The sequence below is a fragment of the Schistocerca gregaria genome, chromosome 1, assembly GCF_023897955.1.
Source record: "Schistocerca gregaria isolate iqSchGreg1 chromosome 1, iqSchGreg1.2, whole genome shotgun sequence".
NCBI classification, from domain to species: Eukaryota; Metazoa; Arthropoda; class Insecta; order Orthoptera; family Acrididae; genus Schistocerca; species Schistocerca gregaria.
Genome location: NC_064920.1, coordinates 1115709994 through 1115733678, shown reverse-complemented (window position 1 = coordinate 1115733678; position 23685 = coordinate 1115709994). Strand labels below are relative to the sequence as shown.

General features: G+C 38.5%; 2 protein-coding genes across 2 annotated transcripts in view; one reads left to right on the top strand and one right to left on the bottom strand.

Moving 5' to 3' along the window:
- LOC126283505 (STAM-binding protein-like A) overlaps positions 1–20574 on the bottom strand; it is a 57846-nt gene extending 37272 nt beyond the window's left edge. The window contains exons 1-4 of the mRNA XM_049982276.1: positions 20265–20574; positions 20008–20106; positions 12276–12444; positions 11958–12193 (exon numbers count right to left, since the gene is read on the bottom strand). Of these exons, the coding sequence (XP_049838233.1) occupies positions 11958–12193; positions 12276–12444; positions 20008–20106; positions 20265–20398 (638 nt within the window). The 5' untranslated portion in view covers positions 20399–20574. The remainder of the gene's footprint in view (positions 1–11957; positions 12194–12275; positions 12445–20007; positions 20107–20264) is intronic.
- Positions 20575–20949: 375 nt separating this feature from the next.
- Positions 20950–23685, top strand: part of LOC126283521 (DNA excision repair protein ERCC-1) — a 111233-nt gene continuing 108497 nt past the window's right edge. Inside the window, exons 1-2 of the mRNA XM_049982278.1 lie at positions 20950–21134; positions 21211–21380. Coding sequence (XP_049838235.1) covers positions 21050–21134; positions 21211–21380 — 255 coding nt within the window. The 5' untranslated portion in view covers positions 20950–21049. The remainder of the gene's footprint in view (positions 21135–21210; positions 21381–23685) is intronic.

Here is a 23685-nt window from a genome sequence, read left to right as displayed (position 1 = left end):
TTCAGACCCAACTTCAGGTCTTAATAACTTTGGAACTATTCCACACAGTCCAGTGAAATTTTTACAACCCAGTAACATACACTTAGAGAACACACTCTATGAACCAAAACACCAACAACATATTTCTGAGGGAAAGTAAAAAATTCCAAAATGTGATTAACCAAATGTAATACGTTATATGTACATATTGTAGGTGCCCTCTGAGCCATATATAATTCACTCAAAAAGGGTACAAATTTTTTTGTGGTAAGCATAATGTGGCCTAAACACGCACAGAACTCATCATGCCCATATCAGTCACAAAAAATGAGTTACATGCACACGAAAATACAAAAATTTGAAAAATTACCTGAAAAACATGGATTTTCAAAGTGTGGTAGCACAAAAGGGACAAGCAGTATCCAAGCCAAATTTCACACAATGCATAAGTAGACCATAATGATATATATCTCAAACTTTAAGCATGTTATTGCAAGACATATGTGTACAATCGAAGTTGACAGATGTATTTGGTGATGTGGCCATTGTTCCTCAATACAATTTTGTAAAAACGTATTGTAAACTGTTCTTCCTCTTCCTATCCTCTCCAACAACTGTTTAAACACTAAGCAACAACATATAGACAGATTAACACAACTTATCATTAATGTTTACTGCACCTTAACTGATAAATACCAGTCGATTGTGCTTCGAACAGAAGTTCTCTCACACTTTAGCTACTGTACTCTGTACACTGAGTGGCAAATTGTACTGTCTTCCTGATACTGTGGTAGGAACTGGAACTGTCATAAGAATATGTTCAAAAGAAATCCAACGCCTCTCTGCCAAATGTGGCCAATGAAATGATCTTGCTGGTCCTGCTGGTGCCATGAATTTCACAAATACATCACCTTCTGCTTCACAGCACTCTGCAACACATCCTTAGTACCATTTGTCATCATAAACAGCAACAACATAGCAATATAGTTGTATCTTGATGCTTTTGCTTCTGAATTCTGAGTTAGACACACTGTGAAGACACATGTTGTGCATGAACCTATAGTTATAACTGGACAGTCTGCTCATCTGCAAATTATCAGAGTCCGCTGGAGAGAAGTGATGATGGCTCCTTGTGCCTGCAATAGTTTTAGCATGTTCTAGTCTGCTTTTTAGCAACTCTTTGACTGATTTCACCTCATCTTGCAAATCAGAGAATGATTTTATGCCAGAGATATTTTTCTGTACCCAGGTAAATAATTGAAGAGGTATTAGAATGTGACCTTCTGTAGGTTGCAGCAGACTAGCTCGTGATGCCATGCGCTTAATGGTAGCACAAATACCATCACAAAGATTTTTACCATGACTTGTTGCGAAAAAATTCCATTCTGTGTGAATCTGAAAATCATGGTAATGCATGCATAAATTTTTGAGATTTTTACAGTTTTTGTACTGACTAGCTGCCCCATCACAGAAGTATTTTGCAAAATGTATGAGAGGCAGCTTGTTTTTCACATATGCCATAACACTGAATGTGGGCATGAACTGCAATGGCATCATGACTTAAACAGTCACTAAAAACGCACAGGTTCATGACAGACACATCACCTGATTCGTCTCTATAGTAAATCAGAAACAGCTGGAGAGTTGCTCAACTGTTGTCCCAATGATTTCCTTGGATGACATATTTAACTATAAATGCATAATTTTCAGAAAATTCTAGTATTACTATAATTTCATCTTGTTTCAAATTGTCCTTACAAAACTGGAGATAAGTCGATTGTGCTGTTTCTGTGAAGCTGTGTGTGGTCAGTTTGTCTGTTTTTTTGACAACACATTTCAACAAAATCTTTCACTGTACTTTGCTTTGTTTCAAGACTTGTGCAATCCATGTGTGTCCATTGTTTATAAGAAACAAGTTCATCATCATCCATAAGTAGTTCACCATACAGTTTGTTATTCATGTGTTCTTCAAGATTTGCCTTACCAGGAAACTTTTCATACCTGTGTACCATGCACTGGTAGGAACTGATGTCACACACTAGCAGCTTCATTGCACCTTTGTAATCCAGACCAGAATCCTTTATAGCAGCAAACTTCAGCTTAGCATTTTGATGGGTCTCACATACACAAACATTGTGTGTGCCCCTTCCACTTACAGCCACAACCCATTTTGGCCGAAGATTGATAAAAGATGATAAACCTACTTTGGTACTGGGATACTTTCCCTTGAATTCTACATATAGTTCTGATATGTAGCATAGCAACAGTCTTTTTTGCATCTGCACAAGTAATTTCCCATTTTCACCATTACATAGTCTTTTTTTTCCAGGGATTATTCGGTTGTAGCATTATTTTCATAAACTCTAACACTAGCACATTTATTTCTGAACTAAATTGCTTACCCTGAGCCTGCTGAAGTTGTGGAAGCACTCCTTGGGTTGCTTTTATTTTCCTAGCTTGCTTTACCTTATATGTAGAAACACTGAATTCCTTTGCAGTGTAGTCAATAGACCAGCTGGAAGGTGCAAGGGTAAGAATAGCTACTTTTTTCTGGTGTGTGGATATGGCACATTTTTCTTTCAAATCATGCACAATTTTGTCCAAATCAGAGCATTTCTGGCATGATTTCTGTTCCTTTGGAGTAGATAGTGCTTCCTCTCCCACCATTAATGTGTCAGCTATTTTGTGTTTTAATTCCATTGGAGCTTCTTGTAGTTTTCTTCTACCATAGCTGGGCCTATGTCTTTTACCGACTTTGTGTGTCCTCATGGGAGACAAATCAAGAGCAGTCACTGAAGTATTCTTTGGTTGTAGGTGGCTGATACTCTTCGTCACTGTCATGTAAATTATCAGAATATTCTTCATTTTTTAGCAGTGTAACACACCTGGAACATAACTTTTGTCCTGGTTTCATGTTAAGTTCCATGCACTGATTCACTTTCAATACTGATTTTATATCAATTTCTCTGAGGCTACACTTCACTGTCTTCTTATGAATCCGAAATGGACCAAAACAACTTTTTTGTAGGAAAGAATACTTATCCAGAAACACTTTCATATGATGATAACAAACAATAAAGTTTCCTGGAACTGTATTTCTTGTGCCCACAGGGTGTATCCCGGATCACCACAGCAACAAATCTTGGTCCGATTCATGCAGATCATACAGTTCAAAGCGAATGCCACATTTTGTTCCATATGTTGTTTTATGACATGCAGATGCTTGTTCTCTACCAATACTGCAACTTGTTTGTACACTTTTCTGCCTCCATACTGACTTTCCACAGCAGTATTGACCAGTCTGAAATAGAATCTTAATACATGAGTAACCTGTAATTGTTGCTTGTTTCCTCTGTTGTTCCTGCCTAACAATGACTCATTCTGTCCCTGAAAACTACCATTGTTTAACTTTCTTTGCCTAATGGTTCCCAACAATTGCTGCAACTTTATCTGAAACAAGCTGTCTGCACCATCACTATTACTTGCTAAATCATGTTAAAAGAAATGTAACCAAACACATCTCTGACAACTTTTATTGTACACAAATGCCTTGCAATAACAAGTTGAAATTTTGCCACATATTATATTATGGTCTACTTATGCAGTGTTTGAAATCTGGGTTGGATATCACTTGTCCCTTTTGTACTACCACACTTTGAAAATCCATGTTTTTCAGGTAATTTTTCAAATTTTTGTATTTTCACGTGCATGTAACTCTGTTTGTGTGACTGATATGGGTAAGATGAATTCTGTGTGTGTTTAGGCCACATTAAGCTTACCACAAACAATTTATACCCTTTTTGAGTGAATTATATTTGGCATAGAGGGCACCTACAATATGTACATTTAACGTATTACATTTTTTTAATCACATTTTGGAATTTTTTACTTTCCCTCAGAAATATGTTGTTGGTGTTTTGGTTCATAGAGTGTGTTCTCTAAGTGTATGTTACTGGATTGTAAAAATTTCACTGGACTGTGTGGAATAGTTCCAAAGTTATTAAGACCTGAAGTTGGGTCTGAAGATAGATTGCCAGATGCGGGTTGCAATTTCCGTGTCACGCCACCTTCTTTCACAAGTCATAATTCTGGAATTAATTGGCAGGAGAAACTAATACTTTATACACGAGTGTTCCACACATGGTAGAATCAGCTGGAACATTTTCTCAAATTGTTTGAACTGACATGGAATGACCCAGATGTCAGTCGACAGGACCCTTCCTGAGGCATCAAGGAAACATCAGTTTGTTAATGGATGGATTAAGGAGAGAGAGAGAGACAGAGGGATGAACGAAGTAAACTAGTTCAGTTTGATGTTGACAGCAATAATTATCCAAAATGCGTCAAACCAATCTTCATGCTGAAGATGACGATGACGATGACATGGTGGTGTTTATGTTATCTGAGTCTTGTTCTTATTATTATTGCACTATAAGAAAGCAAAGATATAGTTTCAAAACCATATCATTCTTTTACTGATAGTTTAAGTCAAATGACTAGTAAAAAGTATACATAAATAGCAAATAATATAGACACTAATTGATTTTGTATAACCGGACCATGACAACCTTAAGCAGTTTACAAATGCAGTAACTTGCCGGTTACTACACCTACATGTATAGTTTCTTCATAATGGTATGCATCGGCCTCCGAGATCCCCCAATTGTTAAATGTATTTCAGACACATATTCTTGTTGACGTCACTCCATGACCCAATAAATTGTATCTTTTTCAAAGGTCTTGTGTTTCCTTGTGTTCCTAGTTAGAACACAAGTGTGATGTTGAGGGCCAAATATTTGTGTGTTTTGGATTCTGTGATTTTTCGCCATTTGGCTCTTCCGTGGAGGCTTTGCTCCAGCCACTTCTATGATAACAGCATGTGCATACGGCTGTGTTGGAATGGTTGTTGGCTGTGTTGACCCAGGCTCAGGTGTGTCAGATGTTCACCCACCACTGCCCCCCCCCCCCCCAAAAAAAAAAAAAAAGAGATCAATCCATGGAAGACTGGGACATTTACAAGTGGCAGCATCGCCAACATTTCGCGGTATTCTGGGTTGTCGACACAGATCATGGATACCCCCTCATTTGTATCACTTACTGTGCCAGTTAGGTTTTTGGCAAGAAGAAGTATCAGTTTCTTTTGATGGTGTGTAGTTTGCCTTACTCCTATTGCCACAAGCACTCACATGTGGTCATTGTGCATGTTGAAGTCTACCAATGTTGTAAACAGCAGCAGCAACTGTGTGAAGTTTGGGTGACTAAGCTTCACGGTTGGTTCATCACAGCTAAGTCTTAAAATAACTTTATAGGTCGGGCAACCACAGCTAAAGTACTTGTACATAATGTAAAGAACAATCAAACAGTTAAAAGTCAAAGATAGTTTATCTTAAACTGAGTGAAAGTCCACGTTTGCAATAGCTGTTTCCCAGTGTGATGACTGGCTTCATATCCTAGAGGTATATCTTCACGTCATATAAAACTAATACTTCATGTGCCACAACACCCAAGGTGCAAATGCGCATAAAAACCCTTCAAGAAAACCCTTGGTGAACCAGCAGATGGGCATCTGATCCAAACCATACATGATCAGTAAAATGTCTCCAAAACTCTGTCAAAAGATGAGCACAGGTGGCAAGTGACAGTCCATGTCTGATAGGTTGAAACCATCATCAAAATCCAGGGAGTCAACAAAGAATTAAATGAGAGATAATCACATGTTGACAGGATCCACTCAGTAAATTGTTCCACTCTGTTCGCTTGTTGTGATTTAACCCATTTTCTTTGACCTCGTGTGGGCTAATTACATTCGTTTTTTACCATGTGCATATTCTTTGTTCAGGAGGTGGGCGTTGTCTTCATTTAATGGTTTACGGCGTGTGCTTTGACATGTTTCAATGAAGTATTTGACTGTCTTGGGCGTTTACGTTGTAATTTTAAGTGATGTGCAGTGACCCAGGTGCCTTTTGATGTTTCTGTACAGATCGAGAAATTTGTTCTTGGACTGCAGGATTCATGAATAAATCCAATAAGAAACAGTACTTCCAGACATTTAAAGAATCATGTTCTGCTGATATTCTGTGCATAATAAAATCAAGAAAGGGAGAAAATTTTGGCTTTTGCACAGTATGTGGTTGTGATATTGCACAAGGTGGAAGGAATTATTTAAGTAATCATATGAAGTGCAGTAAAAATGTAAGTTATGTTAAATTGAAGGAATATAACAAGAAAATCAACACCTTTTTTGCCAAGTCTGGAAACAATGATGACAGTGATGTAATTAGGGTCAAGTGTCTTGTTTAATTCCTTTCTGGTGGAACACAACGTGCCTTTAAGTGCACCTTATCATGTTGGTGTTTTACGTGTTTCCCACATTAGCAGCTGCAAAGAAATACAGCTGTTGTCACATGAAAATGACAAGCATTGTTAATAAAACGGCAAAAAATGCATCATATGAAGTAGTAAAATGCCTCCACGAATGGACCATTTTCTTTGGCAATGGATGAAAGCAATGATACGAATGTCAAGTTGCATCATACTGTTGTTACATTCCATGGTATACTGCAGGAAGAAGAAGTGAGCACTGTGCTATCTGTACCAGCGTTAGACAGTGACTCAATAGGGCAAAAAATAGGTAACCTGAAGTTATCACAGCTGAATTCTCGTAACGTACCAGTTGAAAACTGCATGGCTTTCTGCTCTGACAATGCTCCTGTTATGATAGGATGTAAAAATGGGATTTTAGCAGTTGTGAAGGAACTTCAACCAGTTCATAGGCTGCATTTGCCACCTGATTAATCTAGCAACTGAAAAAAGTGCTGGGAGATTAGGACACTTGTTGATATATTTCTTAGAGAAGAGGGTCACTCAAAAAGAACACTTTCAGTAATTACAGAACTTTCACAATGAAGAGGCAAAGAAAATTCTAAAGCATGTATGTACTAGGTTGTTCAAACTTGAACAAGGCCTTTTGCACTTTCCTTCATGTGACTACTCCTTATTTAAAAAATTCAAATGTTGCCCTTCAGACTTCTACCCCCAAAGTTCACTTTTTATTAGAACCATTAGCAATTGTTCACCAAGTTTATTATGCCCAAAATTGTAAAAAGCTGAGTTCAACCTGATTCACAATTTAAGAAGTGATGTTGAATTAGCTATTAGCATTCAGACTTCAAACATAGTGAGTGATCTCCAGGATACAGATAAATCTCTTTCATTTCATCAGTGAGAAACTACTTTTGCACTGCCTGTGACTACATCATCAAGTTTCCACTCTAGTATGATGTATTGAAACATGCTCAAGTTCTTAGGCGAGAAAAAATTTCAGATGCACAGTTTTCTTCCATTCTACATCTACATCCATACTCCGCAAGCCACCTGACAGTGTGTGGTGGAGGGTACCTTGAGTACCTCTATCAGTTCTCCATTCTATTCCAATTTCTTATTGTTCGTGGAAAGAAGGATTGTCGGTATGTCTCTGTGTGGGCTCTAATCTCTCCGATTTTATCCTCATGGTCTCTTCGCGAAATATACGTTTTTTCTTGGAAAAGTTTACTATCATGTTATGCAAATGAGAGAATGAAACTACCGATGAGGTGGTGAATGCACTTCAGAGGCAGCTCGCAACTTTTCAGGTAGATGACACTTTGGCTGCAAATCAAGATGCTGCAAGTGATTCTCGTTGGACACAAATATCAAGAATTCATGGAGCCAATGGTCTTCGTAAGTATAACTGAGTTTCTAGAGTAAATCTCTCTGTTCTTACCATGTCCCGTGGCAAAGCAGAATGTGAACGTGTTTTCAGCCTTGTGAAGAAAAACAAAACAGAGTTCAGATCATTCATGCCCACTGCATCTCTGGAGTCTATTTCTGTTTTGAAGACTAGGAGTTTTGGTCCCCCACATTTTCTCAAGACTTTTTGCAGGAAGCTAAAAAGGCCATAAATATAACTTTAAAGTCAAACTAGCATGTGATCTGCAGTGTGTATTATATTATTTCTTGCCTGTGTTATGTTAAACAAATTTTAATGTGTAAAGCCTTTTTCAATTATCGCCTGTCTACTGAAATTATCAAGGAAGTTCTGTTATGAATGCTCCAAACCAATATTCACCAAGCATGCTGCTGTTTGGTGTGGATTTCTTTTTGATTGTTGGGTCCATGTACAAATCATTGGCCTATGATGTAAGTAGATGTGATTTCAATGAAGTATCCCATTTAAAGCATGAATTATTGTATTTTATAGCTCACAAGAGTTATTATCATCAACAAGCCAGGGTATACTGAAAATCGATAGATTTTTTTGTTGCTTGAGTTTTACTGATAGCCCTTTTCAAAACTTGGCAGGTATGCACCCACCAACAAGGGAAACCTCCACTAAGAAAGTTTTAGTCATCCATAGCCAGGATTTAAGAAGATGTCTGGCTGCAACAGGCAGTTCAGTCATCTGCTGGAGGTTAATGTTCATCTCTGAAGTCACCACCGCTGCTGCCAACCTGCCCATCGCTCACCGTCATTGCCATCTGCCTACAATGTTGGGTTTCTCGGGATGGGTCCTGCTCAGCATAACACTTTCAGACTTGGAAATGTCTTCAATGGTGGATATTAAACTTAGACAATTTTTCATAACTCATGCTTGAAACAGACTTTAGCTCAGAACCATTGCAAGACATGCACCATGGTAGTAAGTTTGCCTGTTTTCCTTTGATCTGAGTGTTGTTTGAATATCCTGCTAGGAACTCACAAATTTCGTTCTTTGAACCTGGACATTTTAAGAAGTTAACTTTCTGTTAAATATTCAAAAAGAGTTTTTTTGTTTCCTTTTTTGATTCAAGCACCAGATCAGTTTTCTTCAAATTGTGTGTTAATAAACATATTAAGTGAGAGTGTTTCCTGTTCTCGGTTATCTGGGAGATTTTTCACTGACCTCATGTTCAAGCAGAAGGAACTGCTTTGTTTTCAACTGGATGCAGAGACGCAAGGCACATGGTGGATAGCTTCACCATCACTGGTTCCTGTACTGCTCTGCTGTGGAGGGGATCCTTTCTTCTGGCAGGTTGTACATGATACAACATGGGTGGCCTGACTATTCATCAGGTCAGGCACCGGATATGCTTTGGAATTTTTACGCTCTGCACCATTGGGTCTTGCAAGGCATTAGTCTCCCATTGATGGAAATGTTTACTCTTCATGTTATAATTCCAGTGGCTCTGCAGTGGGAGGTCCTCCACTTATTACATGAGGGTCACTGGGAGATCTCTCGCACACAACTGCTGGTGTGTCAACGTTTTTTTGGCTGGGCATCGATCAGAAGATGGAACACCATGTCGTGGCTTGCAACAAGTGTTCAGTTCAGCAGGCAGCACCATACCCTGTTTTTTCGCCATGGCCAACCCTTACACAACCTTGGGAGAGTTCATACTGATTTTGTTGGAATTTTTTTGGAAACTTTCTGGTTGTGGGCAACTGATGCTTATTCTCATTTTCCTTATGTCATTCACTGTCCATCTGTGACAGCATACGCAATTGTCAAGGCCCTGTCAAAGATATTTTCCATAGCAGGTTTGACTTGCACCCTAGTTTCGGAAAATGGTCCTTAGTTTGTGGTGCATCTTTCAAGGATTTTTGTACACACAATTACAGTCACCATGCCATGGCGCCTTATTTCTATTCGTAGACTAATAATGAGGTGGAATGCCAAGTCCAAACATTTAAGATGCAGATGCCCAAGTACGTAGAAGATTTCTGGCTGAGGAAGTGGTCATAGAACGGTAATTGGGGCCAAGGTCCCATTGAGTTCGTCAGCCACAGACACTGTTCGTTCTCTTGCTTCCGGGCAGGCATCCCCCAATGGCACCAGTTTTGTCAACGTTCATACCCAGTCCACCAGTCTGGTTCAGAGCACCTTCACTGGATTCTGACCGTCATCCACAGGAAGTACAGTTGTCGCTTCTTCATGGTTCACACTGAACACTGATTCGTAGCGTGCTACAAGAACCAGTCGCATCCCTGAATGGATGCAGGGACCTCTGCTCATGCCATGGGCCAAACACCTTGTATTTCATTGGCACTGGACCCTCTGGGGGTCAAGCAGGCCTGGTCATGCCTGTCTATCCTGGCGGTTGGGGTTTCGTCAGCACTGATGGTGGGTATGCTTCCTGCAGCTGGTGCTGGCACCTCCCACTGCGTGGAGCAGGCACTGTCATTTGTAGGTCAGAAGCCTGGTTCCATTGCCATAGTCTCTCCTCTCCAGTTTGCCATTATCGCTGCCCATGCCAGTACTCCTTGTCATAGGCTTCGTAGTCCGGATGGCTCACACCACCCTGTCACCAATCCTGTCCACCAGATGTAATGTCTCTTGCAGCGGTCTCTCCGTGATATTTTCAGAAATTTTATAAATCATATAACTCAGTACATATCTCGAAATATCTCTTCTTATCTTACCGATCCCTAAATTTTAATATACAATGATTATCAATATAAAGAAGTTTCAAGCCCTATTGTTTCTTGGAGCATCTATTTACTCCATGGAATAGCTTCTCTGCTATTTGTTTTCTCTTATGAAATGAATGAGGCAATGCTTGCCGATTAGCCGTGAAAGAAGGAGGATGTATATGTATGTATTGTTGAGCTAGTCGCCATTTTGATGAGATTCTGTATGAGAAGGAATTTAATACATGAACTAAACTAAAGTAAGTGTGTTCGCATATTATTTAACTGATTATTATTGACAGTGTCTGCTTACTACGCTGTGTTGCACGGGATCAGTGGGGAACGTCTGATTTACACTGGACGAACCTGCCGTTTTGTATGCTCAAGATATCCAGTTACTTCAAATAAATAGGCTAACACGGTCTTACCAGCAGATCTCCGGTCTTCCCGGTTTTCAGGAGATCGACTGACAATTTTCGTTCTTCGAAATTGTTTCACTGCCTTATGAAATTTAAGTTAAGCTCAATTTAATCAGGATAGAACAGTATTGAACTGTGTGAATGTGATAAGCCTGCTTTGTGAATGAAAATTCCCTTAATATATGTATGTTTTTTACAATCCTGGTCAGTGAAGCTAAATCAGGCCGGTGTGACAGAGGTTTTTAAAATTTTAGATCCCACAAAAAAAAAATTAAACAGTTAACTTGAGGTCTGCAGACATGAGGGGTGCCCTTGTCCAACTCGCTTTCATCCATACATGCCGGTCCGTGCAGATCAAGAATGACTTGTGTCTTTGGCTACTGTCCCCTGCATCATCACAGATGTCTCTTCTGTCACAGCATTTTGGAGGGCGACGCCTGGTTTTAACCCTGCAAGGAAGGGTAGTGTAGTAACCTGCCAGTTACTACATCTACCACCCACAGTGGGTATAAGTTAGGCAAGCATAGTGCATGTCAACTTTCAAACAGCATCCCCACAATTACCTGAGGCAGCCACCAGGTGCAGTCTGGTCACCGACCACCAACAAATCAACACATCTGCCGTGAGCATGCAGCACTTCACCTGTGGCACCTGACATGGTTAGCATCTTCGCCATGCATGACCCTCTGGGCCCTCAGTTGTTAAATGTGTCCAAATCAAGTGATATATTTTCATTGTATTCTTGTAGATTTCACTCTGTTATCAAACAAACTGTATCTTTTTTAAAGCCAACCAAGTGTTTCCTTGCCTTCCTAGTTAGAACTACAAATTCCATGATTACATTACAATCTCCTTATCAACAAGGTAGCTATAGCTTTACATTTCCTTCCACGGTTTATTTCTCATACATATCGCATCGTTAGCTGCTCCATTTTCATTTACCATTAATATATCAATCCTTTATTTGTGACTTCCATGTTAAGATTTGGTAGTTTATCTAAGAAACCAAACCTCATATCTGCATCAAATAGGAAACAGTATCATACTAAAGACAAATTTTTTTGTATTTGTTTTTAAATCTTGAAGTAATAAGATTTCCTCAAGAGAAATAAAAAAATTCCAGTCAGTACCTACCCTGGTGCAGGCAATTCAAGAGTGTCAGGCTTGGGTATTTGTGGTTTCACTGGTTCCAAACTCTCAGGATATGATATTGCATCTGTTGAAGGTGGAGGAACAAGTATCACTGGTGAGATCAAATCCCCAGTATTAATTTCCGAGTTTTCAGCAACTTTGGGAGGAAGTAATTTCTTCTTTTCTTCAGACTCCCTTCTCTTACGTTCAAGCTCCCTCTCCTTCTCTTCCCTGCGCCGCTGTAAGTACAGAGAAGAATTTAATGTAACATCATAATACAAATCATACTCTTTATTAAATTAGTATTTTTAAAATACAAACCTTATCTTCCAGATATCGCTGATACTCTTTAGTGTACTGCTCTAAAAGTCGTGATTTAAGTTTCTCAGCTCTTGGTAAAACTTCCCTCAGTTTCTGGGCATTAATGGCTCGATCTCCCACAGATACTGTCTTGAAATCAGGATGTTGTCGTATCTTTTCAATGAACAGTCTATCAAACAAAAACAGTGCTTAGCAATACAATTATTCATTTCAGTAATTAGCAAACACTTAGTTGTGTAAATTAAAAATTAAAGTAAAAGCTAAAATTTGGAGGGAACAAACATAAGCTACAAAGTCAACCACAAAACAAATTTTACATTAGAAACTACGGATTTTAAACTTCTATGAAGTTTGGAAGGTAGGAAGTAAAGCTGTAAGGATGGGTCGTTACAGCACTTGCCTGCAAAAGGCAAAGTAAACGGGTCGAGTCCCCGTTTGGTGCACAGTTTTAATCTGCCAGGATGTTTCATAACAGCACACACTCCACTGCAGAGTGAAAATTCATTTTTGACAGGTCATGTTTCCTGCAAGCTCCTCTTCGCATGCCAAATACGAATAATATGAGATAATCAACACATACAAAGCAGGGCAGTACAAATAGTAACAGGTTCATTATGAAGAAGTCAAACATTTGTTTGATCCATGGGAGAGCAAAACAGAATTGTTGAAACACCTGAACTGACAGACACTTTAAGATAGCTGTCAACTAGACCACAAAAGCTTGCTTACAAAGGCTCAAGAACCTGTATTACGTGGACTGAGGGAATGAACAACAGCTCACTACATATTGCTTCCATAGGGACTGTGAAGACAAGACTAGACTTACTACGGCATGCACAATAGCATTTATTCAATCATTACCCCTGTGCCCCAAATGTGAATGGAATGGAAAGAAACTCTAATGAGTAGTACAATAGAAAGTACCTCTGCCATACACTTGATAGTGGTTACAGAGTATGTTTGCAAAAGTAGACTTTTGAAGTTGAATTGCTTCCTGACATTTACAAGTGGTGTTTGCAAACTTTCTTTAGTCCGTTAACAACAGCCTCACAACAAATTCCTCTCTTATAAAGTTTGTTGCGAGCAATCAGCCACAATCTGACAATGATTGTAGCGTCCATAAATATAACACCAGGAACATATAGTACTTTCACTTTCTACAACTTAATCTTACTCTTGCACAGAAGGCATCAATGTGCAAAGCTATAAAAATATCTGAACACATCTTTTGTGAATGAAAGGTTCTGAAAGATAATCACAGTTTTAAAAACAAATTAAATAATCTCTGTATGGGAACTACTACTACTCCACAAACAAATTTCTAATTGGAGAGTTCTTATACAGTTGGTTTATATTTAAGAAAATTATTGTAAGATGGGAAAAAAGGGAGGGAGGGGAAAAATCAAGTTGTGTAAAGGGCAGCCATCATTTCACAGAGAAAAAGTATCGAACTTGTAAACCTGTAGGCACGTTGCACATCACAGAACATTGCTGTGGATACCATCTATGGAAGCAGCAAAAAACTAAATTAAACTAGTAAGTTAGAAGTTTTAAAAGTTTGTTTTTGATCTTTATTTGGTTAAAAGTAACTGATATATAGCAACTGGATGCTGTGGCTAAAATAGCAGGACATTGTTTCCCCAAAATAGAACATTCCTGCACCTTGAATAAAATGTTTCCTTGCAGTTATTAAAATATAAGGGGCCTATTATTACTTACAGATAGCATGTTACCAGGTGTCCATTCGGGTTGATGATCCCATACTAATAAAGTCTCAGACTTCCAGAAAGTTTCCAGACTAAGTGACTAAAAACACTGGGTGGCTGCTGCTGTTGTTATCTTAAGTCTGAACGCTGGGTTGATGAATCTCTTGCCACTAGTTATCTTGTTTCTTGGCCACAGTTTGTCGGAGGCCATTCATGCAGGCAAACAGCTTGTTGGTTGACATGCCCACATAGAATTCAGCACAGTGGTTGCAGCTTAGCTTGTAGATCACATGATCATGTAGATGTAGATGACTGCTTCATAGGTAAGCTATGCCTTTAATGGGATAGGTGATGTCTGTGACTGGACTGGAATAGTTGGTGGTGGGAGGATGTACGGGACAGATCTTGCATCTTAAGCTATAACAGGGATCTGAGACACGAGCCAAGAAGTTGGGAGCAGGAGTTGTATAGGGATGGACGAGAATGGCGGGCAGTGGAAAACCACTGTGGGAGAAGTGGGATGGATAGTGGGTAGGATATTTCTCCTTTCAGGGCATGTCGAGATGTAGTTGAAATCCTGGCAGAGAATGCAATTCAATTGTTTCCATCCTGGGTGGTACTGAGTCATGAGAGGAATGCTCCTCTGTAGCTGGACAGTAGGGCTTTGGAAGGTGTTGGGTGACTGGAAAGATATGGCATGGGAAATCTGTTTTTGTACAAGCTCCCATGCCTTATCTTTCGAATCACCCAACACTTCCTAAAGACCCACTTTCCAGCTACAGACGAGCATTCCCTTGTGCCTCAACCTTTGTTAGACATTGTCCTTACCCATCTAGCCCTTACCTGTTCCCATTCCAGAACTACACAGCCCTCTGTTCAACTGATGTAGCCAGTCTTTTTACTTCTCTTCTTTTCTGCTAATCCCTCCCCCCTGCACCTAGCTGCCCCACTCTCCACCTCATCTCTGTACACTCCCAGTAGCACCAATAGCACTTTACTGTCCCCCACCCCTACCTTGCTATCCCTCACCCTCCCCGCCCCAGCTTCCTCCTTACTCTCACACAGTTGCCTCTCCCATGATGCCCTGGTGCTCGCAGTCTGGTTCCAGCTGCCAGAGACTGTGGTCATACATGTGTGAACTGCGCTTGTGAGAGTGTACGCATTTGTGTATGTTGTCTATTTTTGACAAAAACCTTTTTGGCCGAAAGCTAACTTTCCAACAGTGTTTTTGTCGTGCCTTTCTGCAACTCAGCATCTCCGCTTGATGTCGAACATGTTTTCTGTATTCAAGATTTGATCTCCCTCTACAATTTTTATCAACAACACTTCTCTCCATACCAAACTGACAATTCTTTGATGTCTCAATGTGTACTATCAAGTAATCCCTTCTTTTCATCAAGTTGTGCCATAAATTTATTTTTTCCAAAATTCAGTTCACTACCATCTCATTTGTTATTTGATCTACACCATCTAATCTTCAGCCTTCTTCTATAGTACCATGTTTCAAAGACTTCTTGTTTGAACTGCTTATCATACACATTTCATTTCTTTACAGCACTACAGCTCAGACAAGTCTTTTCTGAAAAGACTTCCTAGTGCTTAGATTTATACTGTATGTTAACAAATTCCTCTTTTTCAGAAATGCCTTTCTTGCTATTGCCTGTCTGCAGTCATATCCTCTCTACTGTGGGCATCAGTTATTTTGTTGCCTAACTATCAAAACTAATAAAGTACTTTTAGTTTCTCTTAATTCCCTCAGGGTGCCTGATTGAATCAAATTACCCCTGATTCTGTTCCATCCAAATGAGCTTCCATATCGTTAGCCATCTCTGACAGAATTACAATGTTGTCACTAAAGTTAAAAAGCTTTTTTTTTGCTGTATTAACTTTAATTACCTTTCCAAATTTCTCCTTGGTTTCCTTTACTGCCTGCCCTCCTCAATGTACAGATTGAAAAACACCGAGGATAGGCTGTTCACTTCCTTCTTAAGTACAGCTTCTCTTTCATGTAGTTGGGTTGGGGTTGTTTGGGGGAAGAGACCAAACTGCGAGGTCATCGGTCTCGTCAGATTAGGGAAGGAAGTCGGCTGTGCCCTTTCAGAGGAAACATCCCAGCATTTTCCTGGAGCGATTTAGGGAAATCACGAAAAACCTAAATCAGGATGGCCGGATACGGAATTGAACAGTTGTCCTCCCGAATGCGAGTCCAGTGCACTACCACTGCGCCACCTCACTCTGTATTTTCATGTAGCTCCATTTACAAGTGCAGTCTGGTTTCTGTCCAAGTTGTAAATATCCTTTCACTTCCTGAATTTTATCTCTGCCACCTTCAGAATTTCAAAGACTTTTGTTCACTCAACATTGTTAAAAGCTTTCTATAAAGCTACAAATGTCACTGTGTCAATATTTTCAATCAATATTTTCATCAACATTGGGTACAAAACTTTTTATATAACCAGCCTCCTATCACTGCACACTTTGCTTCAAAAAGTCCCCAGGAATGCACTGGAGATGTTTTTTATTTTGTGCCTTTCAGGTGATCAGTCACTGACAGTAATGGACCCATAATGGTTCACCCTGAAGGCCCCATCAGTTTTGGAAAAAGACAGAAATCCACCAGAGCCACAGCCTGTGAATAAGAGCTTGCAGGGAACAGGGAAGCCGCCCCTCCCTCCCCCCCCCCCCCCCCCCCCCACACACACACTGCTCTTAGGAACTGTCAACAACAATTAATTGTTAAGCCATGCATTAGAGTATTTTCGTGCAAAACACATTTTTGATGAAGATGGGTTTCACATGTCTGACACTGCACCTCTATTTACAACTGGCCATTAACAGTCTATCCTTTGGCTGCAAAACATCCAATGATGATGATAATGAGAACTGTCAAGTTATTTGATCTAAAAACTCTTACCTATGTTAGCTTGCTTATTTAGGATTGTCCATTGGTTGGTTCAGCAATTTGTGGATGGATCATACTCAAGGCATCAAGTTCTACTGCTGTGACAAAAGGGACATCAAGAAGATGGGATTAGCAGAGCCAAATCATTATGTTCATCTACACTTCTTTTTGTAAATGTGGTACAAATTATGCACACTTTTTGTTTTGCCACAAGAGAGGGCAAAATGGTTTGAACAACAGTCTTGCTAATATGCAATGCATTTAATGTTATTTTAAATATCAGACTTTGTAAATGTTTGTCCAAGCCACTTCTAAATCGTACTCCAAGGAATGTTACATCCCATGAAATCATTTGCATCAATTATTCATAGCAGGCCTGGTCTGTGACAAAAGAACATCAGTGTAAGCCACCTCCATTGTTGAAGATTTTGCAATATATTTTCTCATTTTTGAAGCAAGACTCAACTGCCATAAACAGCCAGTCTCTGACATGCACACACGCATGAGCGACAAGAAGAGATATACTTGGCTCTTCTCAACTGAAAGAAATACTCATTTCTCAGAAAGACATCCAGAACATTACCCCTAATGAGTACTCAAAGATAAAGCTGAGGATACTCCTCTGTAAAAGTCATACCAGAAACTTTCTGAACACACAGAGTGCTGAACTGTTAACCTAATGAACACTCCGATACATACTACATAACAATTATACATGGGAAACATTAGAGTGTACATTATTACTAAAATTTTTTTTACTTGCCAAAGCACAGAAACAGCTTCTAACACTTGCTTTTCACGTCCATGTTGGTATACAGACATAATGAACAAAAATGTTAATGAATCCAAAAACAAAAATGTTAATGATCTGGTGGCAGTGCCACAAGCAAGAATACTTGCAGAACAAATATTGAATGAAATTTCGACATTAGTTAACTTTGCCAACAGGACAATGTCATAAACAAGGTGAAGATAAGAGCCTTAAGGCCTTAGAAACAGCCAACAGTTGATGTCACCAACAATATGAAAATGTCAGCAAAATAAAATTTAACACACTACCAGAAAAAGGCAATTTTGGGATGAAAATTTTCTTGGTATTAACACCTTCAAATATATTACAATCTTGAAACCACAATAACACACTGGGAAAATAATTCTTTTGATCATGAACATAAACACAGCTGTGGAATGCACAAAGTTTATTTTTAAAAAAAAATCACATCACAATAGTTGACTACACCAAGTCACAACCAAACTGTCATCTTCCAATCTAATATATACCCTGGACTACACTACAGCTCAATCTTACAACAGAACTTCTAATGTTCTGGTGGACAACACAATCCGAAACACTGTTTCGCTCAATAGATCACTATCTGCACTACACCTGTATAGGTCTAGAGACAAAAAGATCTAATCCACCACCCACAATAAACGAACAACGTATTATAAACATACCATATATTTTTTTAAAAACAAACTTATTTGCTTGCATGTAATGTATGCACACATACCCGAAGTACTATTGCATCATACTTCTGAACAACACACAAACTGCAGTAATATTATTTCTACAAATAAAATATACAAAGAAAAACATACCACACTCCTTCTGCACAACATATGACATTATATGTCAAAGAATATATACTGATGGCTCACACTGTCCACTACACCCCAAGTTTCAGGAAAAAATACCACTAGAGAACAAGATTCTACAAAACTAAGCACTGACACTCACTACTCAATAATTAGACATTTTGCAGTGTGTAGCACAGATCATTTAATGCAAATGAAGCAGGCAAGTCTATCTAGGAAAAATGCATTTATTTAATTAGCTATCTACAATGAATTAGTTATGAAATATAACGTAATAACTAATTTTTATTTGTGCGACATCCACAACTATTCTGCAATATGTTTGTGATAAACAAGTATGCCACAGTGGTAAAATACTTCTAATGACTGAAGCCCATAATTTAAATGGATATTGGTAGAACTTAGATTGCCAAATGCCCAGAATACTCAGACTCTTCAAGCAGTTCATTTCCCACATCACAGAACATTACGTGTGAAGTAAATAATAATTATGGTTGTTGTTGAAATCTAGTGAAAATATCTCTGGACACTGTTGCTTCCAGTTATTGGTACAACATTTCTAGCTACTCTACTTCTGACTCATTAATTATGCACCTTGATGTCTTTATGTTTCATAAAGTGCATACTTTTACCTTTGGATATATTAAGAGCAAGTTTCTTCCCTTTGCACCAGTCTGATACTTTGTTGAGATTCAACTGGGTATTAGTATTTTATTTTGGATAATAGTTCCCTACTGCAGACATACACAATGAAATATGTGAACAATTAAATTTAAAAAAAGTGTGCTAAAAGTCAAGGAGGAAGTAAGCAGAACATGGCTGAATCGCATCATAACTAAATGGACATAAAAAGGTACCACTATTTTCAACCTAAAAGTAGGCTTGAACACCACCAGTGCCTTGCCTGGCACGGTCCTATTGGTGGTGGTATGCTGTTGCCTAGCTATAAACTGACTCACTCAGTGGACATATAGTTGAACGTAGACTCAGAAACAAGATGCAATTTGACATTCTTCACATTAACAAACACTGCCAGAGATGAAATAAGTGAAAAATGACAGATAAAAATTCTAGGGCTGATCGGATACTGAACCCCAAAAAGTGCAATAAGCATGCAAATAAGTAAACATTGGCCCTTCTCTGGAATTTCATTATTGATCCATGCACCCTGAAAATTAATCTTGCATTTTCATTTTGTGTGTTCGTTTTCTAATTTATTGTTATAAATTAAAAGCATTTTTAGATGAGATTTATAGATTATTACAACGTTTAAGCAACCAAATGAATTACTCTTCCAGGAAGTATATCGGAATCAGGCAGAATACTGATCATATCTAACTTTCAAAAACTATTCATGCGATTAGTACAATATATTTAAGTGAAAGCCACAGCCACAAGAATCTCATGTAAACAATATGTGAACATTTATGTCACAGTGTGTGATATAAAAAGTAAGGGCGCAACCAAAACTCGCTAAACTATAAAATATTAAGTCTACAAGCAAACTGAGTATAAATGTGCTTACGTCATAAACTTCATATAAAGAATGAAGGCGTTTTCCAGGCTTCCTTCATCAAGGTAAACATTCGCCATTCTGACCATTTCCAGACCGGATCTAAAATATCTGTGAACGACAATTGTGAAACTGTCAACGAATCATTATGGTGCGAAAAGGATTAACAAACTCAATCAGAAGTATTCACAAAATCATTCCCATGTACGTGCTGATGACAACTGAACTAGGCTATAAACAAACTACTCTAAACACATCTGATTATTAACCTTCGAGGAGGAATATTGTAGTCTATATCCACGGCATTTCCGTAATCAGACAAGGCTTTCAGTCGGCTGTGTGGTTCCATCACTCCCAAATCCGACGACGTTTGCGGTGCACTTCCATCACGTCCGAAATTCATGTCTATCTTAACTGCGCATTTAAAGCAGGTATAGTGAGTTAAACATTTTGTAACCGAAAGAAAATGTCAGAAAAATACATTTGCACGTTATTGGCACTTTTTCGAACTTCGAGTAAAATATTTACAAGCATGTCAAACATTGTATGCTTCTCTTTCTTGACTTTAGGCTGATCCACAGATCACAAGCCCCGCAGAACAACTGTAGCTACTATTATCCGTGGAGAAAGGCACTTGTGACTATGACACACGGTACCTTTCGGTGACGCTGTGGATTTAGAATCAATAGCAGCTGGTGTTATTGACAGTGTGACACACAGTTCCCCAATACTGGAGCGGATTATCGCTTAGTTGTCAACGATGTAAATACAAGATCCAGCAGTACAAGGAAGTCCATTGTACTACTGAGTGAGTTCACTGACAAGCTCCCATGTGTCCTCTCTTCAGACCTAGGAACTTTGTGAGTGTTTGTAATCAAAAGGTAAACGAAAAGTTTACCAGAAAAACATGCGAGGGTTGTCTTGATTAGTATGTAGTGAGTTGTATCTAAGGAGTTGGTGATGTTCATTTATCAAGGAAGTTGACAGTGTTCGTTTTTGTTAGAAGAGTTAGTTGTATTACAGAAATTTTGAATTATTTTCATGTATCGTATATATGGCAGGAGTGAAAGATGGTAATAGCAACTCTGGGAGCTGGTTGGTGCCAGAAAATAACACGGAAAGACATTCATCGTTCACATGTCAGTATTACATTTTTTGGTACATTATAAGTGTTACTGTTTTAAACACTTTATTCATCTTCCTGTATTATTCCAGCGGCCTTCCAGAATCTTAAAAAGTCGGAATTTTACAAGAATATTGAAGAGCAACTGCCTGAGTCAGCGGATAAAGATATCGGAGTAAACAATTCATCAGCAGCTGGACCTTCAACCACAATAAGAAATACCGTCACAAAATCTAACGCACTCTTAGTCAATCCGAGACAAGTAAAGTATATTGAAACAATTGACTTCATGTAAACATATTGTGTATCCTCTTAGTTTGTCTACAAAACACTGCCTTAGTACTTTGATGTGGTTGAGAGAAAACTATGGTCTTGACCTTCAGCACAATCTCTGTTATTAGAATACAGAAGTTGAAAGTTTTCGTGTCCAGTGTACGTTTGTTCTTAAGGACGAAAATATGTGACAATTTCTTGTTCTCCACTAACATAATTGCACAGTGTCAATGATAATTTTATTTCAACGTGGCCTGTGTATGTTATTTAAATACTCCAAACTGGATGAGAACACATTTCATGATCTACAAACCTGCAACACATGTTCATGGATCAAATCTGCACGTAATTTCTTTTACTGAATTATTTAGTTGATTTTTCTGAAAGTAAATCTGTTTCAGAGGAGAAATGTGGCTATTACCTTTTACATCCTATCTTCAGTTTTCTATATTTTTATCGTTTATAACACTTGTTAACCAGTTTAATACTTGTTTTTATTTGATGTTTATCATTTTTCTACTTAGATTTTAAATAATTAAAATTTTGGAGATACTTAAGTGGTTGATACTGATCTTTGACTGCGATGTTATCAAAATGGTGGACATAAGCAGTACAACTTAATTCAACATGTCAACCATGACATCACTCACTACGCCATCTAACAACCAGTATCTAACTTAAGGAGTGCTCGCTGAGAAATGATGGTTTTGGGAGGGGAGGAAGTAGTGCCACTCCCACCTTCACATAAGAAACAAATCCATTAACCTCACATTATGTAAACCATACTAAAAACGCCACAAATTAGATATCATTATTTTCAATAAATCTACATCCAGGTATAATGAATGGCACACTTGGCAGCAGGCATGAGCAAACAATAAGCCTACTCACAAAGAGACAAAATAAGATGTACTCACAAAGAGACAAAATAAGATGACAATATTGACATGCGTATGGAATTGGGGCATTTCACAGTACTTTGGACATTATATGTATATTTAAACTTTTAAGAAACTATGGAAAATGACATATTTATTGTAAGGTAATCGTACATATTTTGCAGATATAACAAAATTAACCACCAGGCTGATGTAACAGTAGACATGAAAATTGTAAAATTTCTGTTAAGCATGTGATATTAAGTTTTGTTTCTGTTCAGATCTAGAGGAAAATATTTTACAAAGTTGGTGCCGTTCACAGGTGATCTAGCATATGTGAATCATATCTAGCAACAATGCTCAAATTGTTCAAAATGGCTGCCAACAATCTGTTTGAACTTGCGGCTGTAGTCACAGGCCTAACAAACATACCTAATTTTTCTGTGCTGAAGTTGTGAAACAGTGCTTTCTGGATTGAAAACTTGAATAGGGCCTACTCTAATTTTGTCATTAAGTAAGCCTAACTGAACAATCGGTTCTCATTTAATTGTGGGTGTTTCTGAAATATGAGGATAGCATTCTGGTGGTGTTGTTCCAGTATTTGCCAAATCTAGTGTTCATGTCTAATACCCCTGGGAAAGTAATGGCAAAAGTGGAGAAAGAAGCTAGCAGGTGAAGAAGAAAAACATTATAAAGCCAAGTTGCAAGAGAGAGGTAGATAGTAAACGGCAGCAACAAGACACAAATGTGCCTAAAGTTTCTCCTCAAGCATTTAGGAAAAGCTGTCTGGAGAGCTAAGAAAGCAGTGCCGAAGTCACCAAATAGACAGGCAGTTGTACTACAACAAGTTGTGAAAAAAAGGACAGTTTTTGGTGAAACAACACACAAAGAGTGATCTGACAAGATTGCACGCTAGACTGTATCATTGACATGATTGAGACTTTTGATGTTTGTGATGATATTAGGCTTTTGATGTTTGTGGTGATATTAGCCCAGTGTCTCCAACCTGCAAGGATTTCAGATCCGTAAAAGTTGGTAAAAGTAGAGTTCTAATGTACAAAAGATGCCAAGGAAGAAGCAAGGTAGTTAATGGAAGAGGCCTTACCCACACAATTTGATACCATTGAAATTCCACCCACCTCTCTTTCTGAAATTAGGAGAAAAAAAAAAAAAAAACACTCTCAAGAATAAAAGCTCACATGGAATTGATGTCATTTCCATCAGGATAATAAAAGCTTGTTCCCAAGAGATAAGTGGAATTCTTAGCCACATATATAATAGCTCTCTGAAGCAGAGTATTTTCCCAGATAGCCTGAAGTACGCCATTGTTAAACCAGTGCATAAAAAAGGGGATACGTCTGATGTTAACAACTACTGCCCAGTCTCTCTTCTGACTCCCTTATCCAAAATTCTTGA